Source organism: Strix aluco, chromosome 27 (assembly GCF_031877795.1).
Source record: "Strix aluco isolate bStrAlu1 chromosome 27, bStrAlu1.hap1, whole genome shotgun sequence".
NCBI lineage: Eukaryota > Metazoa > Chordata > Aves > Strigiformes > Strigidae > Strix > Strix aluco.
Genome location: NC_133957.1, coordinates 7,552,675 through 7,580,415, shown reverse-complemented (window position 1 = coordinate 7,580,415; position 27,741 = coordinate 7,552,675). Strand labels below are relative to the sequence as shown.

Below are 27,741 nucleotides of genomic sequence, written 5' to 3'. Positions count from 1 at the left end.
TTCCCCCTTGTCCATTCCAAGTCTTCACGTGTCCCACCATGTCCCCTCGATGTCCCCCATGTCCCCCCATGTCCCACGTGTCCCCCCATGTCCCACGTGTCCCCCCATGTCCACCCAATGTCCAAGTGTCCCCATGTCCCATGTCCCCCCAATGTCCCCCATGTTCCTCCAATGTCCCAAATGTCCCAAGTCCCCCGTGTCCCCTGTCCTCCCGATGTCCCCATGTCCCCTGTGTCCCATGTACCCCAATATCCCATGTCCCACATGTCCCCCCATGTCCACCCAATGTCCCCTAAGTGTCCCCATGTCCCCCCATGTCCCATGTCCCCCCAAGTCTTCACGTGTCCTGCCAGGTCCCCCCAATGTCCCCCATGTTCCTCCAATGTCCCAAATGTCCCAAGTCCCCCGTGTCCCACGTCCTCCCGATGTCCCCATGTCCCCTGTGTCCCGTGTACCCCAATAGCCCATGTCCCACGTGTCCCCCATGTCCACCCGATGTCCCCTAAGTGTCCCCATGTCCCCGTGTCCTCCCATGTCCCCCCAAGTCTTCATGTGTCCTGCCATGTGCCCCCCGATGTCCCCCCAATGTCCATGTTCCTCCAATGTCCCAAATGTCCCAAGTCCCCCGTGTCCCACGTCCTCCCGATGTCCCCATGTCCCCTGTGTCCCGTGTACCCCAATAGCCCATGTCCCACGTGTCCCCCCATGTCCACCCGATGTCCCCTAAGTGTCCCCATGTCCCCCAGTATCCCATCTCCCCGTGTCCCCCCAAGTCTTCATGTGTCCTGACATGTCCCCCCCGATGTCCCCCCAATGTCCCCCATGTTCCTCCAATGTCCCAAATGTCCCAAGTCCCCCGTGTCCCACGTCCTCCCGATGTCCCCATGTGTCCCCATGTCCCCTGTGTACCCCAATATCCCGTGCCCCCCATGTCCTGTGTCCCCCATGTCCATGTCCCCCAAGTCTTCACGTCCTGCCATGTGCCCCCCGATGTCCCCCCAATGTCCATGTTCCTCCAATGTCCCAAATGTCCCAAGTCCCCCGTGTCCCACGTCCTCCCTATGTCCCCATGTCCCCTGTGTCCCGTGTACCCCAATAGCCATGTCCCCATGTCCCATGTCCTGTGTCCCCCATGTCCATGTCCCCCCAAGTCTTCACGTCCTGCCATGTGCCCCCAAGTGTCCCCCCGATGTCCCCCATGTCCCCAATGTTCCCCGTGTCCCAAATATCCCGTGTCCCTCCATGTCCTGTGTCCCCCATGTCCCCCCCAAGTCTTCACACGTCCTGCCACGTCCCCCCGATCTCCCAATGTCCCCCAATGTCCCAAATGTCCCCAAATATCCCATGTCCCTCATATCACCATGTGCCCCTCTGTGTCCCCCCGTGTCCCCCCACAGCAGCACCCTGGGGGGCCAAGACCCCCCCCCCCCCCCGCTCAGCGCTGACCCCCCCCCCCCCATCCCTTCTCCCAGGAGCAGCCTGTGGCCAGCAGCCCACGGCCAGCGGTGGCCCGTGTCCCGCGGGGCAGCAGGAGGTGAGGGAAGGCCCGGAGCGTTTTTGTGTCCCCGTGTCCCCCCCGGGCAGGCAGGGGACGAAGGACGAGGACAGGATCATCGGGGGGTACCCCTGTATCCCCGCCTCGCAGCCCTGGCAGGTTTATATCTACAGCCCCGTGCGCTGCGGCGGGATCCTGCTGCGGGACAACTGGGTGCTCTCGGCCGCCCACTGCAACAGCAGGTGGGGACACCCCCACCCCCTTGGGGACACCCCCACCCCCTTGGGGACACACCCACCCCCTTAGGGACACCCACCCAGACACCCCCCTGGGGATGGGGACACCCCCCCCAGGGACACCCCTTGGGGAGAGGGACACCCTCAGGGACACCTGATGGGGACAGGGACACCCGATGGGGATAGGGACGGCCCCTGGGGACACCCCTTGGGGACAGGGGTACCCCCGAGGGACACACACCCCACCCCCCCCCCAGGGACACCCTATGGGGAAAGGGACAGCCCCTGGGATGGGGACACCTCCTGGGGACAGGGACACCCACACCAAGGACACCCTATGGGGACAGAGACACCCCTTGGGGATGGGGACACCCCTCGGGGATACCCCTTGGGGACAGTGACAGCCCCTGGGGATGGGGACACCCCTCAGGGACCCCCCCCTCCCGCACAGGGACAGCCCCTGGGGACACCTCATGGGGACAGGGACACTCCTCAGGGACAGTCCCCCAGGGACAGGGACAGCCCCTGGGGATGGGGACAGCCCTCAGGGACACCCCACGGGGACAGGGACACCCCTTGGGGACAGGGACATGGACGGGGGGGGACACACAGGGGGATGGGGGGGGGGGGGGGACAGAGGGAGAGGTGGGACATGGGGACATTGGGGGGGGACGAGGACGTGGGACACCACAGCCTGGGTGGGGCACGGGGACATGGGGACATCAGTGGGGTGTGGAGCTGTGACTGTCCCCACGTGCCACCTGACCCCCCCCCCTTGTCCCCATCCCCTTCCATATCCGTCCCCATGTCCCCTCGTGTCCCACCTGTCCCCCCCATGTCCCCAATGTCCCCATGTCCCACCCCATGTCCCCATCTCCCACCTCTCCCCATGTCCCCGTGTCCCCTCGTGTCCCACCTGTCCCCCCCCATGTCCCCAATGTCCCCATGTCCCCCCCCATGTCTCCATCTCCCACCTCTCCCCGTGTCCCCTCGTGTCCCACCTGTCCCCCCCATGTCCCCAATGTCCCCATGTCCCACCCCATGTCCCCATCTCCCACCTCTCCCCATGTCCCCGTGTCCCCTCGTGTCCCATCTGCCCCCCCCATGTCCCCCAACATCCCCTCACCCCCTTCCCATCTACCTCTCCCCGTCCCCACATCCCCCCATGTCCCCCCACGTGTCCCCCCACATCCCATGTCCCCACACCCACGTCCCATCTCCCACCTCTCCGTGTCCCCCCATGTCCCCGTGTGTCCCCTTGTCCCCCAATGTCCCCACACCCCCCATCTCCCACCTCTCCCCGTGTCCCCGTGTCCCGTGTCCACCTGTCCCCCCGCCATGTCCCCAATGTCCCCATGTCCCCCCCCATGTCTCCATCTCCCACCTCTCCGTGTCCCCCCACGTCCCCGTGTGTCCCCCGTGTCCCCCAATGTCCCCACACCCCCCATCTCCCATCTCTCCCCGTGTGTCCCGCCCCCCCCCCCCCCCGCGGGGACCGCAGAGGCCTGCGCCTGCGCCTGGGCGAGAACGACCTGAACCAGGTGGAGGGGACGGAGCAGGACCGGCGGGTGGTCTGGGCCATCCCCCACCCCGACTTCGACCCCACCACCCTGGACAACGACCTCCTGCTGCTCAAACTCGACCGGCCGGTGGCCCTGGGCCGCGCCGTGCGGCCCCTCCCCCTGCCCCGCGCCTGCGCCCCCGCCGGCACCACCTGCCTCCTCTCGGGCTGGGGCACAGTACCATACACCACCCCCCCCAAGGTGAGAGCACCCCCCCGCCCACGGGGCGAGGAACGGCGGCGAGCCGCCCTAAACCCGCGGGAAACTGAGAGGAGACCCGTAGTAAAGGCGTAGCAAAGCCGTAGTAAAGGCGTAGTAAACCCAGAAGGGAGCTGGACTAACCCAGAGGAAAATTCTGTAAACCTATGGGGAAAAGCATACTAACCCGTAGTAAACCCATAGTAAACCCGTAGTAAAGTCATAGTAAACCCACAGTAAAGGCGTAGTAAACCCATAGTAAAGGCGTAGTAAACCCAGAAAAGACCTGGACTAAACCAGAGGAAAATTCTGTAAACCTGTGGGAAAAATCACAGTAAACCCGTAGTAAACCCATAGTAAGCCCGTAGTAAAGTCGTAGTAAATCCATAGTAAAGTAGTAGTAAACTCGTAGTAAAGGCGTAGTAAACCCAGAAGAGACCTGGACTAAACCAGAGGAAAATTCTGTAAACCTATGGGAAAAATCATAGTAAACCCGTAGTAAAGGCGTAGTAAACCCATAGTAAACCCGTAGTAAGCCCGTAGCAAAGTCGTAGTAAACCCATAGTAAGCCCGTAGTAAAGTCATAGTAAGCCCGTAGTAAACCCAGATGAGACCTGGACTAAACCAGAGAAAAATTCTGTAAACCTATGGGAAAAGTCATACTAAACCCGTAGTAAACCCGTAGTAAAGTCGTAGTAAAGTTGTAGTCAGACCCAGAGTAAACCCAGAACAAACCTGGACTAAAACAGAGGGAAATTCTGGTAAATCCATGGCAAAAATCATAGTAAACCCTTAGTAAACCTGTAGTAAACCCATAGTAAAATCATAGTAAACCCATAGTAAACCCCCAAAAAACCCTCAACTAAACCCGAGGGAAATTCTGGGATAATCCGTGGCAAAAATCATAGTGAACCCGTAGTAAAGTCATAGTAAACCCATAGTAAAGGCAGACCCATAGCAAACCCGGAGAAGACCTGGACTAAACCCACAGAGAAGTCGTGGTAAACCCATAGTAAACCTGGCGAAGAAGCCGGGCTAAACCTGTAGTGAAACCTGGGGTAAACTCATAGTAAACCTGGAGTGCACTTGTAGTAAAACCCCAGCAAACCTGGAGTAACGTCACAGGAAACCTGTAGTAGAGCTGTAGGAACTGCCCCGTGAAACCCATGGCAAAGCCATTGTAAGGTTGTCGGGAGCCCCGGAGTAAACCTGGAGTAACCTATGAGCATCCTCAACTAACCTGAGTAACCAAGGAGCAACTTACAAGTAACCAAGTAACCTCCAACTAACTCAGAGAGTAACCGCTACACAACCTATAAGTAACCTCAGAGTAACTCACGCGTAACCTGTGAGTAACCTACAAGTCACCTATAAAAAACTAACCCATAACCCCTAAGTAACCTGTAAGTAACCTGTAAGTAACCGCCCCAAACCACACCAATAACCTCCACGAAACCGATGTGTAACCTCGAAGTAACCTATGAGGAACCTGTAAGACACCAACGCACAACCTGCGAGTAACTAACGCGTAACCAACGCGTAACCTGCAAGTAACCTGTTGTAACCTACGGAATAACCGCTAAAACACTGATGCGCAACCAAAGTAGCCAAATAACCAACATAGAAGCGATGAGCAACCTATGAGTAACCTGGGAGTAAACTATGAGTAAACTACGAGTAACCTATGAGTAGGGCCCGGAGCACCCCAGAAGCCTCCCGAGGGTGTTCCTGCCCCCCCTGACCCCTCCCCCCGCCCCTCCCCCCCCCCGCAGTGACCCTCCCCCGCCACCTGATCTGCGCCTACGTGGAAATCATCCCGGACGCCGCCTGCCGCCGCGCCTACCCGCAGCGCATCACTCCCAACATGCTTTGCGCCGGGGTGCGCAACCAGCGCATCGACTCCTGTCAGGTACCTCCCGGGGGGTTATGGGGGGGTGAGGGGGACCCCCAAAACCCTCTACCCCCCCCCCCATACCCCACCCCCCATCATCCCATGCTGGGAAAATGGAGCCCCCCCCCCCCCCCAACACCACAACTCCCCATCGCCCCCCTCCAGGCACAAGGAGCCCCCCCATAGCCACTCAGCGGAACCCCAAGTTCATGGTACCCCCAAAATTGGGTCCCCCCCACCCCAAAACTGGGCGCCCCCCCCCCAAAAACTTGGGTCCCACCACCCCAAATCCCCCCCACCCCCCTCAACTCCCATCACCCCCCTCCAGGAAGGAGCCCCCCCGTAGCAGCTCAGAACCCCCAGTTCATGGTACCCCCAAAGTGGGTCCCCCCCACCCCAAAATTGGGTCCCCCCCACCCCAAAATTGGGTCCCCCCCACCCCAAAATTAGGGGTGTCCCCCCAAACTCAACCTTCACCCCCCCCCCGGTATCCTCCACCTTCTACCTCAACGCTTCCCCCCCACCATGAAAACTTCACCCTAAGGTGCCCCCCCGCCCCCCCCCCCCAAATCTCGGGGTGTCCCCAAGTTGCCACCTGCCCCCCCCCCCAAAAAAATGTCCCTCCCCCCCCCACAGGGTGATTCCGGGGGGCCACTGTCCTGCAACGGGACCCTCCAGGGCATCGTCTCGTGGGGGCTCCAGACCTGCGCCCTCCCCGGCCGCCCCGGGGTTTACACCCGCGTCTGCAACTACGTGGGCTGGATCCAGGCCACCATGGACCGGAATTAGGGCTAGTGGATCCTCGCCGGGGGCCACCAAAAGCCACAGGGGGAGGGGAGGCGGGTGGGGGCCACCGAAGAGGACGGCGAGGGAGAGGGACATGGAGATGAGCCACAGCGGACAACCATGAGGAGACGGGGATCTGGGCTACCACGGACTACGGACATGGGCTACCACGGACATGGGCTACCACGGACATGGGCTACCACGGACCACGGACATGGGCCACCACGGACAACAACTAGGGACACAAAAACAGGGATCTGGGCCACCATGGACCTGGGCCACTATGACCCAGATCTGGGCCACCACAGACCTGGGCCACAATGACCCAGACCTGGGCCACCATGGACCACAACTAGAGACAGAGACATGGATGTGGACCACCATGGACCACAGGACTGGGCCACCACAGACCGGGGCCACCACAAACAACTAAGGACAGAAAAACAGGGATCTGGGCCACCACAGACCTGGGCCACTATGGACCACAGAACTGGGCCACAAAGACCCAGATCTGGGCCACTACGGATCTGGGCCACTACGGACAACTAGGGACACAAAAAAAATGGATCTGGGCCACCATGGACCACAGATCTAGGCCACAAAGACCCAGATCTGGGCTACCATGGACCACAGATCTGGACCACCACAGACAACTACAAACACAGATTTGGGCCACTATGGTCCATGGATCTGGGCCACCATGGATGACAGGACTGGGCCACAAAGACCCAGATCTGGACCACCACGGACAACAGCCAAGAACACAAGAACATGGATCTGGGCCACCATGGACCACAGGACTGGGCCACCACAGACCCAGATCTGGGCCACCACGGGCCATGGATCTGGGCCACCATGGACAACAACCGACACAGAGACACGGATCTGGGCCACCACGGACCACAGGACTGGGCCACAAAGACCCAGATCTGGGCCACCATGGGCCATGGATCTGGGCCACCATGGACAACAACTAAGGCCACAAAGACCCAGATCTGGGCTACCATGGGCTACAGATCATGGGCCACTATGGACGACAACTGGGGACATGACAACACAGATCTGGGCTACCATGGGCCATGGATCTGGGCCACAAAGACCCAGATCTGGGCCACCATGGGCAACAACTAGGGCCACAAAGACCCAGACCTAGGCTACCATGGGCCACAGATCATGGGCCACCATGGACGACAACTGGGGACATGACGACACAAAACTGGGCTACCATGGGCCACGGATCTGGGCCACAGAGACCCAGATCTGGGCTACCATGGGCCATGGATCACAGGTCACCACAGATGACAACTGGGGACATGACAACACAGATCTGGGCTACCATGGGCCATGGATCTGGGCCACCACAGACTACGGGTCTGGACCACCACAGACAATAACCAGGGCCACAAACAGACAGATCTGGGCTACCACAGGCCACAGGTCTGGGCCACCACGGACCAGGTCTCTGGGCCACCAGCGACCACATCCAGAAGCCACAAGCCACGGGGAGACAAACCAGGGACCTGAGCTCCCGGAAGGGGCCACAGATTTGGGGGGAAAAACAATAAATTCAGAGCAAACCCAGCCCTCGAGTCCATCTGTCCCCCTCACCGCCCCCATTGGCCACACCCCATAGGCCACACCCCCCAGGGGGCAGGGCTTGTAGCCAAAGCCCCGCCCCCTCATATCTGGGTTCTTGGGGTTCTACAAGAATCTGTTTATTGAGGCAGTTGCAGAAAAATTGGGGGGGACACAGTGATTCCCCCCCCCCCCCTCCGGAGAGGAAGTGACATGGGGGGGGGGTGGAGGGAGGGGACAGTCACGTGATGGGGGGGGACACACACACACAAGCGGGGGGTCCACGGTCACCTTCATTCTGCGCCCTCCCCCCCCCCAAAAGAGAAAGTGAGGAAGAGGAGGGGGGTGGGGGCTGTAGTGTTTGGCCCCGCCCAGTCCCGGGGAGGGGGGGGGGCGGGGCCAGGGGTGTCCCACACCCCCCCGGGTGGAGCCCTGAGAAGGTGGAGGGAGCGGGGCAAGGCGGCCCGGAGCAAGGTGGCCACGGGTGGGCAACGGGAGTGGAGGAGGCGGCAACTGGAAGAAGCCAAGTCAAGGCTGGACCAATCCAAGGGGGGCTCCGTCTCCCCAACCACCAATGAGGAACGGAGGTCAGAAACCAGCCAATCAGAGAAGGCCAAACCAGGCCTAGCAACCTTGACTTGGCCAATCAGAAGAGCCCGCTCTAGAGCTGCTCCAACCTGGCCACCAATGGTCAACCCTCTCCTTGGCCAACTCAACCCAAATCTTGGCCAACTTGACTAGTCCAGCTCAACCGTGATTGGCCAATGCAGGCCTGGGCCAACCCCCCCTTATCGATGACCAATCCCAGCGCTGGACCTTAACTGACGTCTACAACAAGCCAATCAGCTACAGGCAACCCAAATCTGGTCTAACTCAACCAATGGCCAACCTTGGTCTTGACCAACTTGACCGATCGCAGAAGCCGGAGAAGGACCCAGTTGAGACCGGTCAAGGTCAAGCGTGATCTCATCACCCACCTCACCCTGCTCCTGGGGCCAATCAGAGGAGCCCAAGCCGGCCACGCCCATGCCGAGGGGCAGGCGGACGCCATGTTGCCGGGGGTGGGACCCCCACCCCACCCTGAGGAACATTCTTGACCTTCTTCCTCCCGTGGCCTCAGCGGCACCTCCTGCCCCCTCCGGCAAGGAAAGAAGCTTAAAAAAAACAAACCCCAAAAACCCACCTAAAATGCCCCAAAACACGCCAAATTTAACAATACCAAAAAAAAAAAACAAAAAACCCCTGAAAACACCCCAAAAAAACCGCAAAGATCTGGTGGCATCTCCTGGAGAAAGATTCAAGATGGCGGCGGTGCCACCAGGAGTGGTGGGGAGGGGGGCAAAGGGGGGAGAGGCCACGCACCGTTGAGCCACGCCCACGGAAGGGGGAGGGGGCGGGGTTACATGGCGGCTGGGGCGGGGCCGGTGGCGGCGGGGGGCGGGGCCGGCGGTGGAAGTTGGTCTCCTTGTAGACGAACCAAGAGCTGCCGACCCAAAGGACCAGGTTGAGGAAGCCGAAGATCTGCGAGACGGGAGGAAAAACTGGTCAAAACACCCCAAAATCCACCCTCCGACCCCCCTCTGACCCCCGACGCCTCCAAAACTCCCCCCAGATCCACCCCCCTCCCCCCTGAGTTTCCCCATTCGTTTCTCCACCCTCCCCCACCACCAATGGCCACCCCCAGGGTCAATGTTGAACCCGGGTTTCCTCAAGAAACGCCTCAAAAAGTGCCTCTAAAAGCTTCAAGAAGCTCCTCAACAAGCTCAAAAAGCGCCTCAAGAGGTTCCTCAAAAAGCTCCAAGAGGTTCCTCAAGAGGCTCCTCAAGAGGCGCCTCTAAAATCTCAAGAGCTTCCCCATAAAGCTCAAGAGGTTCCTCAAAAAGCTCCTCAAAAAGCTCCAAGAAGTTCCCCAAAAAAAGTCCAAGAGGTTCCTCAAGAGGTTCCCCAAAAAGCTCCAAGAGGTTCCTCAAGAGGTTCCCCAAAAAGCTCCAAGAGGTTCCTCAAGAGGTTCCCCAAGAGGCTTCTCAAAAAATGCCTGAAAAACTCAAGACGTTCCTCAAAAAGCTCCAAAAGGTTCTTCAAAAAGTTCCTCAAGAGCTTACTCAAAAAATGCCTCAAAAACCTAAAGAGGTTCCTCAAAAAGCACCTCAAGAAGCTCCAAGAGGTTCCCCAAGAGGTTCCCCAAGAGGTTCCCCAAGAGGTTCCCCAAGAGGTTCCCCAAGAGGCTTCTCAAAAAATGCCTCAAAAACCTCAAGAGGTTCCTCAAAAAGCACCTCAAGAAGCTCCAAGAGGTTCCTCAAAACGCTCCCCAAGAGGCTTCTCAAGAGGTTCCTCAAAAACCTCAAGAGACTCCTTGAGAGGCTCCTCAAAAACCCACAAGAGGCTCCTCAGAAAGCTCCAAGAGGCTCAACAGGTTCCCCAAAAAGCTCCAAGAGGTTCCTCAAGAGGTTCCCCAAAAAGCTCCAAGAGGTTCCTCAAGAAACTTCTCAAAAAATGCCTGAAAAACCTCAAGACGTTCCTCAAAAAGCTCCAAGAAGTTCCTCAAGAGGTTCCTCAAGAGCTTACTCAAAAAATGCCTCAAAAACCTCAAGAGGTTCCTCAAAAAGCACCTCAAGAAGCTCCAAGAGGTTCCTCAAATAGCTCCCCAAGAGGCTCAAGAGGTTCCTCAAAAACCTCCAAGAGGTTCCCCAAGAGGTTCCCCAAGAAGCTTCTTAAAAAATGCCTCAAAAACCTCAAGAGGTTCCTCAAAAAGCACCTCAAGAAGCTCCAAGAGGTTCCTCAAAAAGCTCCCCAAGAGGCTCAAAAGGTTCCTCAAAAACCTCCAAGAGGCTCCTCAAAAAGCTCCAAGAGCCTCCTCAACAGGTTCCTCAAAAAGCTCCAAGAGGTTCCCCAAGAAGTTCCCCAAGAAGCTTCTTAAAAAATGCCTGAAAAACCTCAAGAGGTTCCTCAAAAAGCCCCAAGAAGTTCCTCAAGAGGTTCCTCAAGAGGTTACTCAAAAAATGCCTCAAAAACCTCAAGAGGTTCCTCAAAAAGCACCTCAAGAAGCTCCAAGAGGTTCCTCAAAACGCTCCCCAAGAGGCTCAAGAGGTTCCTCAAAAACCTCCAAGAGGTTCCCCAAGAAGCTTCTTAAAAAATGCCTCAAAAACCTCAAGAGGTTCCTCAAAAAGCACCTCAAGAAGCTCCAAGAGGTTCCTCAAAAAGCTCCCCAAGAGGCTCAAGAGGTTCCTCAAAAACCTCCAAGAGGCTCCTCAAAAAGCTCCAAGAGGTTCCCCAAGAAGTTCCCCAAGAAGCTTCTTAAAAAATGCCTGAAAAACCTCAAGAGGTTCCTCAAAAAGCCCCAAGAAGTTCCTCAAGAGGTTCCTCAAGAGCTTACTCAAAAAATGCCTCAAAAACCTCAAGAGGTTCCTCAAAAAGCACCTCAAGAAGCTCCAAGAGGTTCCTCAAAAAGCTCCCCAAGAGGCTCCTCAAGAGGTTCCCAAAAAACCTCAAGAGACTCCTCAAAAAGCTCAAGAGACTCCTTGAGAGGCTCCTCAAAAACCCCCAAAGGTTCCTCAGAAAGCTCCAAGAGGTTCCTCAACAGGTTCCCCAAAAAGCTCCAAGAGGTTCCTCAAGAGGTTCCCCAAGAAGCTTCTCAAAAAATGCCTGAAAAACCTCAAGAGGTTCCTCAAGAAGCACCTCAAGAAGCTCCAAGAGGTTCCTCAACAGGTTCCCCAAGAGGTTCCCCAAGAGGCTTCTCAAAAAATGCCTGAAAAACCTCAAGACGTTCCTCAAAAAGCTCCAAGAAGTTCCTCAAGAGGTTCCTCAAAGTACCACAAAAACCTCAAGGTTCCTCAAAAAGCTCCAAAACGTTCTTCAAAAGGTTCTTCAAAAAGTTCCTCAAGAGCTTACTCAAAAAATGCCTCAAAAACCTCAAGAGGTTCCTCAAAAAGCACCTCAAGAAGCTCCAAGAGGTTCCTCAAAACGCTCCCCAAGAGGCTTCTCAAGAGGTTCCTCAAAAACCTCAAGAGACTCCTTGAGAGGCTCCTCAAAAACCCACAAGAGGCTCCTCAGAAAGCTCCAAGAGGCTCAACAGGTTCCCCAAAAAGCTCCAAGAGGTTCCTCAAGAGGTTCCCCAAAAAGCTCCAAGAGGTTCCTCAAGAGGTTCCCCAAGAAACTTCTCAAAAAATGCCTGAAAAACCTCAAGACGTTCCTCAAAAGCTCCAAGAAGTTCCTCAAGAGGTTCCTCAAGAGCTTACTCAAAAAATGCCTCAAAAACCTCAAGAGGTTCCTCAAAAAGCACCTCAAGAAGCTCCAAGAGGTTCCTCAAAAAGCTCCCCAAGAGGCTCAAGAGGTTCCTCAAAAACCTCCAAGAGGCTCCTCAAAAAGCTCCAAGAGCCTCCTCAACAGGTTCCTCAAAAAGCTCCAAGAGGTTCCCCAAGAAGTTCCCCAAGAAGCTTCTTAAAAAATGCCTGAAAAACCTCAAGACGTTCCTCAAAAAGCTCCAAGAAGTTCCTCAAGAGGTTCCTCAAGAGCTTACTCAAAAAATGCCTCAAAAACCTCAAGAGGTTCCTCAAAAAGCACCTCAAGAAGCTCCAAGAGGTTCCTCAAAACGCTCCCCAAGAGGCTCAAGAGGTTCCTCAAAAACCTCCAAGAGGTTCCCCAAGAGGTTCCCCAAGAAGCTTCTTAAAAAATGCCTCAAAAACCTCAAGAGATTCCTCAAAAAGCACCTCAAGAACCTCCAAGAGGTTCCTCAAAAACCTCAAGAGACTCCTTGAGCGGCTCCTCAAAAACCCCCAAGAGGCTCCTCAAAAAGCTCCAAGAAGTTCCTCACAAGGTTCCCCAAAAACCTTCCCAAAAGGCTCCCCCAGAGGCCCCCCCACCCCCCAGGACACCCACCACGGAGACGTTGAGGGACCCCATGGGGGTGACCCCCGGGGGGCCGCAGGTGGTGCCGGCGCTGGGGCAGTTGGGCAGCGGCGCCGTCGTTGAGGTCTTGACGTCCGTGAGGGCCTTGGCCCAGGCCGAGGAGCTGACGAGCCACAGGAAGGAGAAGGCCACGGTGGCCAGGAAGTCCTAGGAGGGGGCCACAAAGAATGGGGGTGGGGTTAGGGGCACCCCAAAAAATGAACGGGGCGGGGGGAGTTGGGGCACAGTTGGACGTGAGGAACCACAAATTGGGGGGTTGGAGAAGACAATCGGGGTGGAGGGTGACGTGGGGGATGGGGAGGGTGAATGCGGGGGAGCCTGAGGTTCAGGGAGTGGGGGGGGACCCCAAAATATGGGGGATGGACAATCGTGGGGGACCCCAAGGGTCAGAGAACTGGGGGGACCCCAAAATCTGGGGGATGGACAATCGTGGGGGGCCCCGAAGTCTGGAGGATGGAGAAGACAATCATGGGGGACCCCAAAATTCACAGAGTTCGAGAGGGACCCCAAAATCTGGGGGATGGAGAGAAGAAACGTGGGGGACCCCAAGTCTCAGAGAACTGGGGGGACCCCAAAATGTGGGGGATGGAGAAGACAATCGTGGGGGACCCCAAAAGCTGGGGGATGGAGAAGACAATTGTGGGGGACCCCAAGTCCCATAGACCTGAGGGGACCCCAAAATCAGGGGTTGTGGGGGACACACCCCCCCCCCCCCAAATCCTTCAGGGCCTGGAGGGAGACCCCCAAAATCTTGGGTTTGGGAAGGTGGTGGGTCCCCCCCACCCCATACTGGGTGGGGGGGGGAACCCCAATTCTTATACACAGGCTATTCCCTGCCCTCTTACCCCCCCCAAAAATTTTGGGGTGAAAAAGAGGGTATTTGGGGTCCGGGGTGGGGCTAAGCCCCCCCAAAAAGGGGGTGGGGCACTTACCCCGTGTCCTGTCCATGGCAGCAGTAGGAGAGAAGTTCAGAGGGGGGTTATTGACCCCCCAAAATGTCCCCCCGTCCCCCCCAAACGCACCCCCCAGGAGGAAGGGCCCAGCCTAGAACTCCCATGATGCTTCACAACGGGGTGCGGAAGCCCCCAGAGGCTCATGGGAGTTGTAGGTCAAGGCCACCGCGTCGATCGGCGCCGGGAGTTACGGGAGGGTCAAGCGAGACCCCGGAGTGGGGTGGGAGATGGATGGAGGAGACCCCAAAAAGGATGGAAAAGAGCCCAAAAAGGACAAAAGAGACGGTAAAAAATGGACAGAAAAGAGCCCAAAAAGGGGACGGAAAAGAGCCCAAAAAAGGACGAAAGAGACGCTCAAAAAAAGGACAGAAAAGAGCCCAAAAAGGGGACGGAAAAGAGCCCAAAAAAGGACAAAAGAGACGCTCAAAAAAAGGACAGAAAAGAGCCCAAAAAGGGGACGGAAAAGAGCCCAAAAAAGGACAAAAGAGACGCTCAAAAAAAGGACAGAAAAGAGCCCAAAAAGGGGGCGGAAAAGAGCCCAAAAAAGGACAAAAGAGACGCTCAAAAAAAGGACAGAAAAGAGCCCAAAAAGGGGACGGAAAAGAGCCCAAAAAAGGACAAAAGAGACGCTCAAAAAAAGGACAGAAAAGAGCCCAAAAAGGGGACGGAAAAGACCCCAAAAAGAACAAAAGAGACCCCAAAAAAGGGATGGAAAAGAGCCCAAAAATGGGACGGAAAAGACCCAAAAAACGGGACGGAAAAGAGCCCAAAAAACGGATAAAAAAGAGCCCCAAAAAACGGATAAAAAAGAGCCCCAAAAAACGGATAAAAAAGAGCCCCAAAAAACGGATAAAAAAGAGCCCCAAAAAACGGATAAAAAAGAGCCCCAAAAAACGGATAAAAAAGAGCCCCAAAAAACGGATAAAAAAGAGCCCCAAAAAACGGATAAAAAAGAGCCCCAAAAAGGGGACGGAAAAGACCCCAAAAAGGACCGAGAACACCCTGGAAATAGACAGAAAAAAACCTGATAAATGGACAGAAAAGAGCCCACAAAAGGGTGGAAAAAAAACAGAAAAAAAACAGAAAAAAGCCCCTGAAAGAATGTAAAAAAAAAAAAAAACCCAAAAGGACAGGAAAAAATGCCTGAAAAGGGATGGAAAAGAGGCCGAAAAGGGACAGAAAAAAACAAATAGAAAAGGGATGGAAAACACCCCAAAAAGGACAGGAAAAACACCCCAAAAAGGGACAGAAAAAGCCCAAAAAGGGACAGAAATGAACACAAAAAGGGATGGAAAGAAACAAACACAAAAAGGACAGAAGAAAACCACAAAAAGACAGAAAAAACAAACACAAAAAGGACATGAAAAAAACCCCAAAGCGATGGAAAAAACCCCAAAAAAGGGACGGAAAAAAACCCTCAGAAAGTACAAAAAAAAAAAAAAAAAAAAAAAGGATGAAAAAAAACCCCAAATGGACGGGAAAAAACCCCAAAAAGACAAAAAAAGCCCCAAGAACGGGTCGAATAAAACAAACACAAAAAGAACAGAAAAACCAAACACAAAAGGGCGGGAAAACACACCCCAAAAAGGGTGGGAAAAAAAAAACCAAAAAGGACGAAAAACCCCCAAAATGGACGAAAGAAAAAAAACAAAATGGACAAAATAAACCCCAAAATGGACAAAAAAAAAACCTTAAAAAGGACGGAAAAAAAACCCAAAAAGGACGAAAAAAAAAACCCAAAAAGGACGAAAAAAAACCCCAAATGGACGGGAAAAAAACCCAAAAAGGACGAAAAAAAACCCAAAAAGGACGAAAAAAAACCCCAAAAAGGACGAAAAAAAAACCCAAAAAGGACGAAGAAAAAACCCAAAAAGGACGAAGAAAAAACCCAAAAAGGACGAAGAAAAAACCCAAAAAGGACGAAGAAAAAAAACCAAAAAGGACGAAAAAAAAACCAAAAAGGACGAAAAAAAACCAAAAAGGACGAAAAAAACCCCAAAAAAGACAAAAAAAAAAAAAAGGACAAAAAAAAACCCAAAATGGACAGAAAAAAAAAACTAAAATGGATGAAAAAAAAAGAAAAAAAAAGGACAAAGAAAACCCCAAAAAGGACGGAAAAAACCCCTAAAATGGATGGAAAAAACCCTAAAAACCCAGAAAAAAACCCAAAACCATGAAAATAAACCCAAAAAAAAAGAGCCGAGAAGACGCTGAAATAACGACACGACGCCAAAACCGACATAAAACAACGCCGGAAAACGCCGTCAACCGACCTCCGAAAACACCGTCAAAACTCCCCAAAACTCCCCAAAACTCCCCCAAAACCCCCGCAAAACGCCCCAAAACCACCCCAAAACGCCCCAAAACCCCCCCAAAACGCCCCAAAACTCACGGCCAGGGGCAGGGCCCCGCCGGCGCCGCGGTAGCGCTGGAGGGCGCCGAGGTAGAGCGCGAGGGCGGCGGCGCTGTAGACGAAGGCCAACGCGGCCACGGCCACGAAGAACTGGGCGCCCGAGGAGAAGTCGCCCACCAGGTGCACGTCGGTCGCCCACGTGCGGTTGCAGACGCGGGGAAGGGCCGGGGTGAAGGTGGCCTGGTTCAACCTGGGGTGGGGGGGACACACACACACGGTCACGCGCGGCACCCCAAAACCCTCCCGCGGGGCTCAACGGCGGCCTCCGGAGGTGGGTTGGCCAACCGTTGGCCGCTCAAAGCCAACTGAAGCTTCTTCCTTGAGGAACCTTCTTGACCTTCTTGAACCTCCAACCATCTCCCAACATCCATCTTCCACCCCCAACGTCCTACGGAGGTTGGTTGGCCAACCGTTGACCTCTCAAACCCAATTTCTTCCATGGTGGAGGAACCTTCTTGAACCTCCAACCATCTCCCAACCTCCATCTTCCACCCCCAAGGTCCTACAGAGCTTGGTTGGCCAACCGTTGACCTTTCAAACCCAACTGAACCTTCTTCCATGCTTGAGAAACCTTCTTGAACCTCCAACCACCTCCCAACATCCATCTTCCACCCCCAACGTCCTACAGAGGTTGGTTGGCCAACCGTTGACCTCTCAAACCCAACTGAACCTTCTTCCATGCTTGAGGAACCTTCTTGAACCTCCAACCATCTCCCAACATCCATCTTCCACCACCCACGTCCTACAGAGGTTGGTTGACCAACTGTTGACCACTCAAACCCAACTGAAGCTTCTTCCATGGTTGAGGGACCTTCTTGAACTTCTTAACCTCCAGCCACCTCCCAACCTCCATCTTCCACCCCCCACATCCTACAGAGGTTGGTTGGCCAACCGTTGACCTCTCAAACCCAACTGAACCTTCTTCCATGGTTGAGAAACCTTCTTGAACCTCCAACCATCTCCCAACATCCATCTTCCACCCCCAACGTCCTACAGAGGTTGGTTGGCCAACCGTTGGCTGCTCAAAGCCAACTGAAGCTTCTTCCATGCTTGAGGAACCTTCTTGACCCTCCAACCACCTCCCAACCTCCATCTTCCACCACCCACGTCCTACGGAGGTTGGTTGGCCAACCGTTGACTTCTCAAACCCAACTGAAGCTTCTTCCTTGAGGAACCTTCTTGATCTTCTTAACCCTCCAACCGCCTCCCAACATCCATCTTCCACCCCCCACGTCCTACGGAGATGAGTTGTCCAACCGTTGGCTTCTCAACCCAACTGAAGCTTCTTCCTTGAGGAACCTTCTTGACCCTCCAACCACCTCCCAACCTCCATCTTCCACCACCCACGTCCTACAGAGATTGGTTGGCCAACTGTTGACCTCTCAAACCCAACTTCTTCCATGGTTGAGGGACCTTCTTGGATCTCCAACCCCTCCCAATCTCCATCTTCCACCACCCACTTGCTACAGAGGTTGGTTGACCAACCGTTGACTTCTCAACCCAACTGAAGCCTCTTCCATGGTTGAAGAACCTTCTTGAACCTCCAATCACCTCCCCACCTCCATCTTCCACCCCCAGCGTCCTACAGAGGTTGGTTGGCCAACCGTTGACCTCTCAAACCCAACTTCTTCCACGGTTGAGGAACCTTCTTGGATCTCCAACCCCTCCCAATCTCCCTCTTCCACCTCCCACGTCCTACAGAGGTTGGTTGGCCAACCGTTGACCTCTCAAACCCAACTGAACCTTCTTCCTTGAGAAACCTTCTTGACCTTCTTGAACCTCCAACCACCTCCCAACCTCCATCTTCCACCATCCACGTCCTACAGAGATTGGTTGACCAACTGTTGACCTCTCAAACCCAACTGAAGCTTCTTCCATGCTTGAGGGACCTTCTTGACCTTCTTGACCCTCCAACCACCTCCCAACCTCCATCTTCCACCACCCATGTCCTACAGAGGTTGGTTGGCCAACTGTTGACCTCTCAAACCCAACTGAACCTTCTTCCTTGAGAAACCTTCTTGACCTTCTTGAACCTCCAACCACCTGCCAACCTCCATCTTCCACCACCCACGTCCTACAGAGCTTGGTTGGCCAACCGTTGACCTCTCAAACCCAACTTCTTCCACAGTTGAGGAACCTTCTTGGATCTCCAACCCCTCCCAATCTCCCTCTTCCACCCATCTCATGTCCTACAGAGGTTGGTTGGCCAACCGTTGACCTCTCAAACCCAACTGAACCTTCTTGAGAAACCTTCTTGACCTTCTTGAACCTCCAACCACCTCCCAACCTCCATCTTCCACCCCCCACCACGTCCTACAGAGGTTGGTTGACCAACCGTTGACCTCTCAAACCCAACTGAAGCTTCTTCCATGGTTGAGGAACCTTCTTGGACCTCCAACCACCTCCCAACCTCCGCCCTCCCCCCCTCCAAGTCCTCCAGGTTCTCATTGGCCAACCGTTGACCCCGCCCACCCAACCGCAGCCTCTCCTCTCCCTCACCCACCTCTGAGGAACCTCCTTGGACCTTCTTGCGCCTCCAACCCTCTCCCAACCCCCCGCTCTCCACCCCCCCAGCACCGCAGCTCCTGATTGGCCGGCCGCACCCCCCCAGCCGCCCATTCCCGCCCCTCCTCAGCGTTTCATTGGCTCCTCCAGATCCCTCCACCCCTCATTGGCCAACCTCGTGGCTCCTCCCACCCCGCCTCTCGCGCCGCATTCCGCCCCCCCCCCCCCCCCCCCCCCGCTTTCCAACCAATCGGATCCATCCAGGCTACCCGAGGCTCCGCCCCCTTCCCCCCCACCAGCCAATCAGCGTTGAGGAAGGGGGCGGGGCCTCACCGGAAGGGGTAAGCGAAGGGGGCGGTGACGGTGACGTTGGATTGGCCGCCGCAGCTGACCAGGAAGGAGACGGCGCCGCTGTAACCCCCGCAGGTGGCGAAGGCGAAAATGGAGAAAAACTGACGGAAAAAGCACAAAAAAGGGGATTTGCACCCAAAAAAAATCCCGCCGAGAATTTATTGTCCAAAACAAACAAAAAAAAAACCACGAAAAATTCAAATTTTTGGAGCAAAACGCGCCACAGAAAGGCCTAAAATTTAAATTTTAATTTCAATTTTCACGTCGAAATTGTTCGAAAAAAACTATTTTCGCCCAAAAAAATGAAAAAATTATGATTAGCCCCCATAAAAACCCAACAAAAATTTCAATTATTGGGCAAAAAAGAAAAAAGAAGATCGAAACGGGGTGTTTTGAGGCGCTGCGAGTCCTTAATTAGATCAATCGGGCCGTTAATTTAATTATTTTCACAAATATTTAATTATTTGGTTTTTAGACTTTTTTGTAATTTTAGGTTTTGAATTTAGTAATTTAAATTTTTAGACCTTCCCTGAAAAAAAAAAGAGAACAAAAAAAGAGATTTTTACCACACAAAATTAAAAAGAATTAGCCAAAAAAAAAAAAACAAACAAAAAAAAAACAAAAAACAAATTTTAAATATTTGGGGAAAAAAAGCCCAGAAATGGGGCTGTTTGTAGCCATTATCGCCCCTGAAGTACAAATTCATTTAATTAAATTTATTTTTAAATCTAATTAATTTAAATTTTCGTTGCAAATTCTTCTAAATCTCAATATTTAAAATTCACATTTTTAGACCCAATTTTAACAAAAATCTCAATTTTAATTTTTATCATTTATTTTCTCTGTTTAAAATCTTAATATTTAAATATTTCAAAATTTCAAAATTAAAACTTTTTACACTTAATTTTCCAATTTCTTACATTTTTCAAATTCTCGTCAGCCTCTTTTATTAATAAATTTCTCAAATTTTCGCTCCATTTTTTACTATAAAACCCAAATTTTAACTAAATTTACACTTTATCCCATCCCAGTCCCTCCCAGTAACCCCCAGCACTCCCAGTGTCCTCCAGCCCAGCCCCTCCCAGTAACCCCCCAGTGGCCTCCAGCCCCTCTGAGTACCCCCCCAGCATTCCCAGTATCCCCCAGTTCCTCCCAGTATCCCCCAGTTCCTCCCAGTAACCCCCCAGTACCCTGCAGTCCTTCCCAGTAACCCCCAGTAACCCCCCAGACCCTCCCAGTCCTTCACCAGTAACCCCTCAGCCACCCCAGTCCTGCCCCAGTAACCCCCAGTGTCCCCAGTCTCTCCCAGTGCCATCCCAGTCCTTCCCAGTAACCCCCCACCCCTCCCAGTTCCCCTCCCAGCACCTCCCAGTGCCTTCCCAGTAACACTCCAACCCCTCCCAGTCCCCGCCCCAGTCCCTCCCAGTCCTTTCCAGTAACCCCCCTGCCCCTCCCAGCACCCCCCAGTCCCTTCCCAGTAACACCCCAACCCCTCCCAGTCCCCCCCCTGCTCCCCCCAGTGCCTTCCAGTCCTTCCCAGTAACATCCCAGCCCTTCCCAGTGCCTTCCAGTCCCTCCCAGTAACATCCCAGCCCTTCCCAGTGCCCTCCAGTCCCCCCTGTCCTCCCCCAGTAACCCCCAGCCCTTCCCAGTAACACCTCAGCCCCTCCCACTCCTCCCAGTCCCTCCCAGTACCCTCCAGTCCCCCCCAATACTCTCCCAATAACCCCCCAGTCCTCTCCCAGTAACTCCCCAGTCCCTCCCAGTCCCCGCCCTGCTCCCCTCCCAGAGCTCCCAGTCACCCCCCAGTCCCCTCCCAGTGTCCCCCCAGTTCCTCCCAGTGCACTCCAGTCCCCCCCAATCCTCTCCCAGTAACTCCCCAGCCCCCCCCAGTGCCCTCCAGTCCCTCCCAGTAACTCCCCACCCACCCCCAGTCCCTCCCAGTAACTCCCCACCCACCCCCAGTCCCTCCCAGTAACTCCCCAGCCCCTCCCCAGTCCCTCCCAGTAACTCCCCAGCCCCCCCCAGTGCCCCCCAGTCCCTCCCAGTAACTCCCCACCCACCCCCAGTCCCTCCCAGTAACTCCCCAGCCCCCCCCAGTGCCTCCCAGTAACTCCCCAGCCCCTCCCCAGTCCCTCCCAGTAACTCCCCAGCCCCCCCCAGTGCCCCCCAGTGCCTCCCAGTAACTCCCCAGCCCCCCCTCAGTCCCTCCCAGTAACTCCCCAGCCCCCCCCAGTGCCCCCCAGTGCCTCCCAGTAACTCCCCAGCCCCCCCCCAGTCCCTCCCAGTAACTCCCCAGCCCCCCCCCCAGTCCCTCCCAGTAACTCCCCAACCCCCCCAGTCCCTCCCAGTAACACCCCAGCCCCCCCCCAGTGCCCTCCAGCCCCTCCCAGTCCCTCCCAGCGCTCCCAGTCGCACGCACCCACTGGAGGCCCCGCACCAGCCCCAGCGGCTCCTTGGCGGGGCCCAGATCCACCCGCAGCCCCGACATCTTGTTCCCGGCCGCGCGGCGGAAGTGACGTCACGGCGGCGGCGACGACGGCGGGGGCGGAGCCACGCTTTGCCGCCAGGCCGGCCCGACCGCTTCATTTGCATACCAGGCCCCGCCCCTCCTCTATTCATGTCACACCCCCCCCCCACCCGCGCGGGCCGTTCATTTGCATAGCCGCGCCCTCGCCGCCTCATTTACATAAACCGTCCCGCGCCTGGCTGCTCGCCGGCTCTAATTTACATGGCCACGCCCCCCGAGGACCGGCCTCATTTGCATAAAGCCTTACAAACGGCTGTTTTGCATAACCGACCCCGCCCCGCGAGCGCGTCTCATTTGCATAATCAAAGCGTTTTATTCGCGTGAATGGCAGGCCGGCTCATTTACATAACCACGCCCTTCTGCCAGCTCATTTGCATATCAGGCAGGCGGTGGGGGCCCATATATGAGCGTGGCAAGCCACGCCCCCAGCCCCGAGGCCACGCCCACACCCCCCCCAGGTCCTACAGCCCCCTCCACCCACCCCCCCCCCCCCCGGGGGGCTCCCAACTGCCCCCGGGGACCCCCACAAGTGCCCCCCCCACCCCCCCACTTGCCCCCAGAACCCCCCAACTTGCCCCCAGAGTCCTCCAAGTGCCCCCAGACCCCCCCCAGTTGCCCCCAGACCCCCCCAAATTGCCCCCAGACCCCCCCCACTACCCCCAACCCCCCCCAATTGCCCCCAGACCCCTCCAAATCTCCCCCCCCACTTGCCCCCAGATCCCCCCCACTCGCCCCTGCGGCCCCTCTAGTTGCCCCCAGACCCCCCCCAGTTGCCCCCAACCCCCCCCAGTTGCCCCCAGACCCCCCCCCACTACCCCCAACCCCCCCCAATTGCCCCCTAAATGCCCCCAGACCCCTCCAAATCTCCCCCCCCCACTTGCCCCCAGATCCCCCCCACTCGCCCCTGGGGCCCCTCTAGTTGCCCCCAGACCCCCCCAAGTTGCCCCCAGCCCCCCCCTAGAAGTCCCAGATGTTGAGGGCCCCCCGCACCCGGCCGAACCCCAGCACCTGCCGCCGCTCCGTCCGCCCCCCCCCCACCACCACCTCCACCTCCACTCCCTCCTCCCCATGGCCACTTGCCCCCGGGCCACTTGCCCCCTGGCTACTTGCCTCCTGGCTACTTGCCCCCCATCCCCCCCCCTCCCGCTTTACACCCCCATAACTCTCTCCCCCCGCTCGCCCCAGGTCTGATATTCCTCCACAGCCACCAACGCGGTGGCCACCAACCCCGTGGCCACCACGGCAACATTTAGTAGCCCCACAACAACTCCCGGCCTCCCCGAGCTCCAATGTCCCCCTGTGGCCACCAGCCCCATGGCCACTAACCCCATGGCTACAACCTCCCTGGTCACCATCCCAGTGGTCACCAGCTCCATGACCACCATCCCTACGGCCACTAGCCCCACGGCTACCAGCCCTGTGACCACCATCCCAGTGGCCACCACCCCCAGGGTCACCATCCTCATGGCTACCAGCCCTGTGGGCACCATCCCAGTGGCCACCAGCTCTGTGGCCACCATCCTCATGGCTACCAGCCCCGTGGCCACCATCCCAGTGGCCACCATCCTCATGGCTACCAACCCCATGACCACCAACCCCGTGGCCACCCCCCTCAAAGCCACCCCACCCGTGGCCACCATCCCAGTAGCCCCCCGCCTCACTAGCCAACTCCACCGCCCGCTTGCCCAACCCCAACCGCGGTAGCCCCCTCTCCAGAGAGGCCAGCAGGACGCAAGCCTTACAGAGCGGTTGGCTAGCGGCGAAACCGCACCGCTTGCACGCCCCCAACGTTTTGGTAGCCACCTCGGCCGCCACCGCTAGCCGTCGCCCCGAGTGACCCAAGGCGGCTACCGTACTAGCCCGGGTGGCTTCTAAATCTTTGAGGAGGCTCCTGGCGTGGCCACGGTAGGCGTGAGGCGCGTAGACGCACTCGGTGCTGACGTAGTCCAAGCCCTGGAAGTAGGCGTAGAGCACGATCTCCTTCTCGTAGGCGTGTCTCAAGGGCTTGCAACGGGCTACTGCTGGCCACGGGGTGGCTACCGGGTTCTGGGGGATTGGACGGGGGTCTGAGGAACCTGGAGTAGCCTTCAAGGGCTTGGCGGTGGCCTTCGGGTGCTTCCGGGTGGGTTTGGAGAGGGTTGGGGTGGTTGTGGTGGTCCCCAGGGGGGCTTTGGTGGCCACAGGGACCGTTGTGGAGGTCGTGGTGGTCCCCATGGGGTCTTTGGTGGCCACAGGGACATTTGCGGAGCTCGTGGTGGTCTCTGTAGGGTTTCTGGTGGCCACAGAGTCCACGAGGACCTTCGTGGAGCTTGTGGTGGTCCCCATGGGGTCTTTGGTGGCCACAGGGACGTTTGTGGAGATCGTGGTGGCCTCTGTAGGGTTTCTGGTGGCCACAGAGCCCACATGAGCTTTCATGGAGCTCGTGGTGGTCCCCATGGGGTCTTCAGTGGCCACAGGGACATTTGCAGAGTTCGTGGTGGTCTCTGTAGGGTTTGTGCTGGCCACAGAGTCCACAGGGACCTTCATGGAGCTCGTGGTGGTCCCCATGGGGTCTTTGGTGGCCACAGGGACATTTGCGGAGCTCGTGGTGGTCTCTGTAGGGTTTCTGGTGGCCACAGAGTCCACAAGGACCTTCGTGGAGCTTGTGGTGGTCCCCATGGGCTCTTTGGTGGCCACAGGGACCGTTGTGGAGATTGTGGTGGCCTCTGTAGGGTTTCTGGTGGCCACAAAGTCCACAGGGACCTTCATGGAGCTCGTGGTGGTCCCCAGGGGATCTTTGGTGGCCACAGGGACCTTCATGGAGCTCGTGGTAGTCCCCATGAGGTCTTCGGTGGTCACAGGGACATTTGCAGAGCTCGTGGTGGTCTCTGTAGGGTTTGTGGTGGCCACAGAGTCCACAGGGACCTTCATGGAGCTCATGGTGGTCCCCATGGGGTCTTTGGTGGCCACAGGGACGTTTGTGGAGCTCATGGTGGTCTCTGCAGGATTTCTGGTGGCCACAGAGTCCACAGGGACCTTCATGCAGCTCGTGGTAGCCTCTGTAGGGTCTTTAGTAGCCACAGACTCCGTAGAAACCTTCATGAAGCTTGTGGTGGTCTCTGTAGGGTCTTTGGTGGCCACAGAACCCACAGGGACCTTTGTGGAGCTTGTGGTGGCCTCCATGGGGTCTTTGGTGGCCACAGGGACCTTCACAGAGGTTGTGGTGGTCTCTGTAGGGTGTTTGGTGGCCACAAAGCCCACAGGGACCTTCGTGGAGCTCGTGGTGGTCTCCGTGAGGTTCTTGGTAGCCTCCATAGGTGTTTTGGTGGCCTCCACGGGGTTCTTGGTAGCCAAAGAGCCCACAGGGACCTCCATGAGGTTCGTGGTGGCCTCCAAAGGCATTTCACTGGCCTCCCTGGGGTTCTTGGTGGCCACGGAGCTCTCGGAGGCGTTTGGGGGGCGGGGGGTGGCCCTTGTGGCCCCCCCCTGGGGCCGTGGTGGCCTCGGTGGCCACCCCGGTGGCTTCGGTGGCCGCCCGCCGCAGCCGGGCCACGTCCCCGCGCAGGAAGTTCATCAGCACCGTCTCGGCGATGTCGTCGGCGTTGTGACCTGCGGGGACACGGGGGCGGCCCAGTCCCTCCCAGTGCCTCCCAGTGCCTCCCAGTGCCCTCCCAGTGCCTCCCAGTGCCTCCCAGTGCCTCCCAGTGCCCTCCCAGTGCCCTCCCAGTGCTTCCCAGTGCCACCCAGTGCCCTCCCAGTGCCCTCCCAGTGCCTCCCAGTGCCCTCCCAGTGCCACCCAGTGCCCTCCCAGTGCCACCCAGTGCCCTCCAATTCTCTCCCACCACCTCCCAGTCCCCTCCCATCACCTCCCAGTCCCCTCCAGTCCTCTTCCACCACCTCCCAGTTCCCTCCCGTTGCCTCCCAGTCCCCTCCAGTTCCCTTCCACCACCTCCCAGTCCCCTCCCAGTCCCCTCCAGTTCCCTCAAACACACTCCAGTTCCCTCCCATCGCCTCCCAGTCCCCTCCAGTCCTCTTCCATCACCTCCCAGTCCCCTCCCATCGCCTCCCAGTCCCCTCCAGTCCTCTTCCACCACCTCCCAGTCCCCTCCAGTCCCCTTCCACCACCTCCCATCACCTCCCAGTCCCCCCCAGTCCCCTCAAACCCACTCCAGTCCCCTTCCATTGCCTCCCAGTCCCCTCCAGTCCCCTCCCAGTCCCTCCCAGTCCCCTCGAACCCGCTCCAATCCCCTCCCATCGCCTCCCAGTCCCCTCCAGTCCCTTTCCATCACCTCCCAATCCCCTCCCATCGCCTCCCAGTCCCCTCAAACCCACTCCAGTCCCCTTCCATTGCCTCCCAGTCCCCTCCAGTCCCCTCAAACCCACTCCAATCCCCTCCCATCGCCTCCCAGTCCCCTCCAGTCCCCTCCCATCACCTCCCAGTCCCCTCCCATCGCCTCCCAGTCCCCTCCAGTCCTCTTCCATCACCTCCCAGTCCCCTCCCATCGCCTCCCAGTCCCCTCCAGTCCCCTTCCACCACCTCCCATCACCTCCCAGTCCCCCCCAGTCCCCTCAAACCCACTCCAGTCCCCTTCCATTGCCTCCCAGTCCCCTCCAGTCCCCTCCCATCACCTCCCAGTCCCCTCCCATCGCCTCCCAGTCCCCTCCAGTCCCCTTCCACCACCTCCCAGTCCCCTCCCATCACCTCCCAGTCCCCTCGAACCCACTCCAGTCCCCTCCCAGTCCCCTCCCAGTCCTCACCCGTCGCGATCCAGTCGACCCCCAGCAGCCTGGCCCCCCTTTCCAACGCCTGCCGTCTCCAAACGCCGCAAAAAGTGCAACGGCTGCCGGAGCCCAGCCCGGCCGCCACCTCGTCCACGCTCCAACCGAAAAGCTCCCGGTGAGAAACGACCAGTAACGGTAAATCCCCCCTGGCCCTCTTCACGGCTCCCAACGCCGCCTCCCGGTAGCCCGCGATGCCCTCGTCCACCGACAGCAAAGCCAAACGGTAGCCACAGCCGCGGCGCCGCTGCAGCCGCCTCAAAAGGTGGGCGAGGACCGTGGAGTCTTTCCCCCCCGACGCCGCCACGGCCACGGTTTGGCCGGGCTTGGGGGAGCGCGGGGGGGGTTCGGTGGCCACAGTAGCCCCCCCGGTGGCCCCCGCGGTGGCTCCGTCACCTTGTTTTTTGGTGGCCCCGGAGGTGAGAGCGCGATGAGCTTCGTCTTCGAAGGCGGCGACGAAGCAGCGGCGACAAAGGGGGTCGCCCGTGCGGGGCCGGCGGAGGGAGGCGGGGAGGGGGCAGCGGCGGCAGCGGGGGGCCGGCATGGCGGCCGTTAACGAGCAGGAGCTAATTAGAGAGAGAGGAGTTAATTAGGGGGGGGGGTCGGCTCAAAGAAAGAGCGGGGGGAGGCGCTACGGAGCACTTTGGGGGGACCCCCCAAGGGAAAAGGGGGACCCTGGGGGGGGTGTTGTTAGAGAAAGAGGCATGGGGGTGGCTGTTAATGACCAGGAGCTTAATTAGGGGGACAGGGATTAATTAGGGGAGAGAAATTAATTAGGAAGAGAATCCAGTATAAAAATGAGAGGGGGGGGGGTCGCTACGGAGCATTTTGGGGGGTCCCTCTGCAGGGAAAGGAGGACCCTGGGGGGGTGATGTTAGAGGGGAGGGATGGGGGGGGCTGTTAACGAGAAGGTTAATTAGGGAGAAGGAGGTTAATTAGGGGAAGATGAATTAATTAGGGAGAGAATCCAGTAGAAAAATGGGGGGGGGAGTTGCTACGGAGCATTTTGGGGGGTCCCCCTGCAGGGAAAGGGGGACCCTGGGGGGGTGTTGTTAGAGGAAGACGCATGGGGGTGGCGGTTAATGACCAGGAGCTTAATTAGGGGGACAGAAATTAATTAGGGGGAGAGAAATTAATTAGGAGGAGGATCCAGTATAAAAATGAGATGAGGGGAGTCACTACGGAGCATTTTGGGGGGACCCCCCAAGGGAAAAGGGGGACACTGGGGGGGTGATGTTAGAGGGGAGGGATGGGGGGGGCTGTTAACGAGAAGGTTAATTAGGGAGAAGGGGGTTAATTAGGGGAAGATGAATTAATTAGGGAGAGAATCCAGTAGAAAAATGGGGGGGGGGAGTCGCTACAGAGCATTTTGGGGGGTCCCCCTGCAGGGAAAGGGGGACCCTGGGGGGGTGTTGTTAGAGGAAGACGCATGGGGGTGGCGGTTAATGACCAGGAACTTAATTAGGGGGACAGAAATTAATTAGAGGGAGAGAAATTAATTAGGAAGAGAATCCAGTATGAAAATGAGATGAGGGGAGTCGCTACGGAGCATTTTGGGGGGACCCCCCAAGGGAAAAGGGGGA

The 27,741-nt window shown here is 57.0% G+C and overlaps 7 protein-coding genes across 7 annotated transcripts in view; 3 read left to right on the top strand and 4 right to left on the bottom strand.

Annotated features, from left to right (window-relative positions):
- Positions 1 to 27,741, top strand: part of COX6B1 (cytochrome c oxidase subunit 6B1) — a 102,327-nt gene that overhangs the window by 57,745 nt on the left and 16,841 nt on the right. The gene's annotated exons all lie outside the window — the stretch shown is intronic.
- LOC141915830 (trypsin-like) lies at positions 814 to 6,553 on the top strand. The gene is made up of 6 exons (XM_074807702.1): positions 814 to 1,329; positions 1,473 to 1,534; positions 1,585 to 1,734; positions 3,185 to 3,477; positions 5,255 to 5,400; positions 6,019 to 6,553. Exons 1-6 carry the CDS (start codon positions 814 to 816, stop codon positions 6,169 to 6,171), a joined length of 1,320 nt encoding a protein of 439 aa, XP_074663803.1. The 3' UTR covers positions 6,172 to 6,553.
- LOC141915740 (synaptophysin-like protein 1) lies at positions 7,868 to 21,467 on the bottom strand. The gene is made up of 5 exons (XM_074807556.1): positions 21,293 to 21,467; positions 18,853 to 18,971; positions 15,994 to 16,204; positions 12,619 to 12,795; positions 7,868 to 9,264 (listed from the first exon to the last, which is right to left on the bottom strand). The coding sequence occupies exons 1-5, from the start codon at positions 21,359 to 21,361 to the stop codon at positions 8,953 to 8,955; spliced, it is 888 nt and encodes a 295-aa protein (XP_074663657.1). The 5' UTR covers positions 21,362 to 21,467; the 3' UTR covers positions 7,868 to 8,952.
- LOC141915692 (uncharacterized) lies at positions 13,704 to 14,912 on the top strand. The gene has a single exon (XM_074807476.1). It carries the CDS (start codon positions 13,704 to 13,706, stop codon positions 14,706 to 14,708), a length of 1,005 nt encoding a protein of 334 aa, XP_074663577.1. The 3' UTR covers positions 14,709 to 14,912.
- Positions 22,358 to 24,782, bottom strand: LOC141915829 (uncharacterized). The gene is made up of 2 exons (XM_074807701.1): positions 24,245 to 24,782; positions 22,358 to 24,193 (listed from the first exon to the last, which is right to left on the bottom strand). Exons 1-2 carry the CDS (start codon positions 24,779 to 24,781, stop codon positions 22,358 to 22,360), a joined length of 2,373 nt encoding a protein of 790 aa, XP_074663802.1. The 5' UTR covers position 24,782.
- LOC141915762 (cytoplasmic tRNA 2-thiolation protein 1-like) lies at positions 24,765 to 27,735 on the bottom strand. The gene is made up of 2 exons (XM_074807610.1): positions 26,138 to 27,735; positions 24,765 to 24,988 (listed from the first exon to the last, which is right to left on the bottom strand). Exons 1-2 carry the CDS (start codon positions 26,700 to 26,702, stop codon positions 24,783 to 24,785), a joined length of 771 nt encoding a protein of 256 aa, XP_074663711.1. The 5' UTR covers positions 26,703 to 27,735; the 3' UTR covers positions 24,765 to 24,782.
- Positions 27,516 to 27,741, bottom strand: part of FBL (fibrillarin) — a 12,572-nt gene continuing 12,346 nt past the window's right edge. Inside the window, exon 9 of the mRNA XM_074807699.1 lies at positions 27,516 to 27,614. Coding sequence (XP_074663800.1) covers positions 27,516 to 27,614 — 99 coding nt within the window. The remainder of the gene's footprint in view (positions 27,615 to 27,741) is intronic.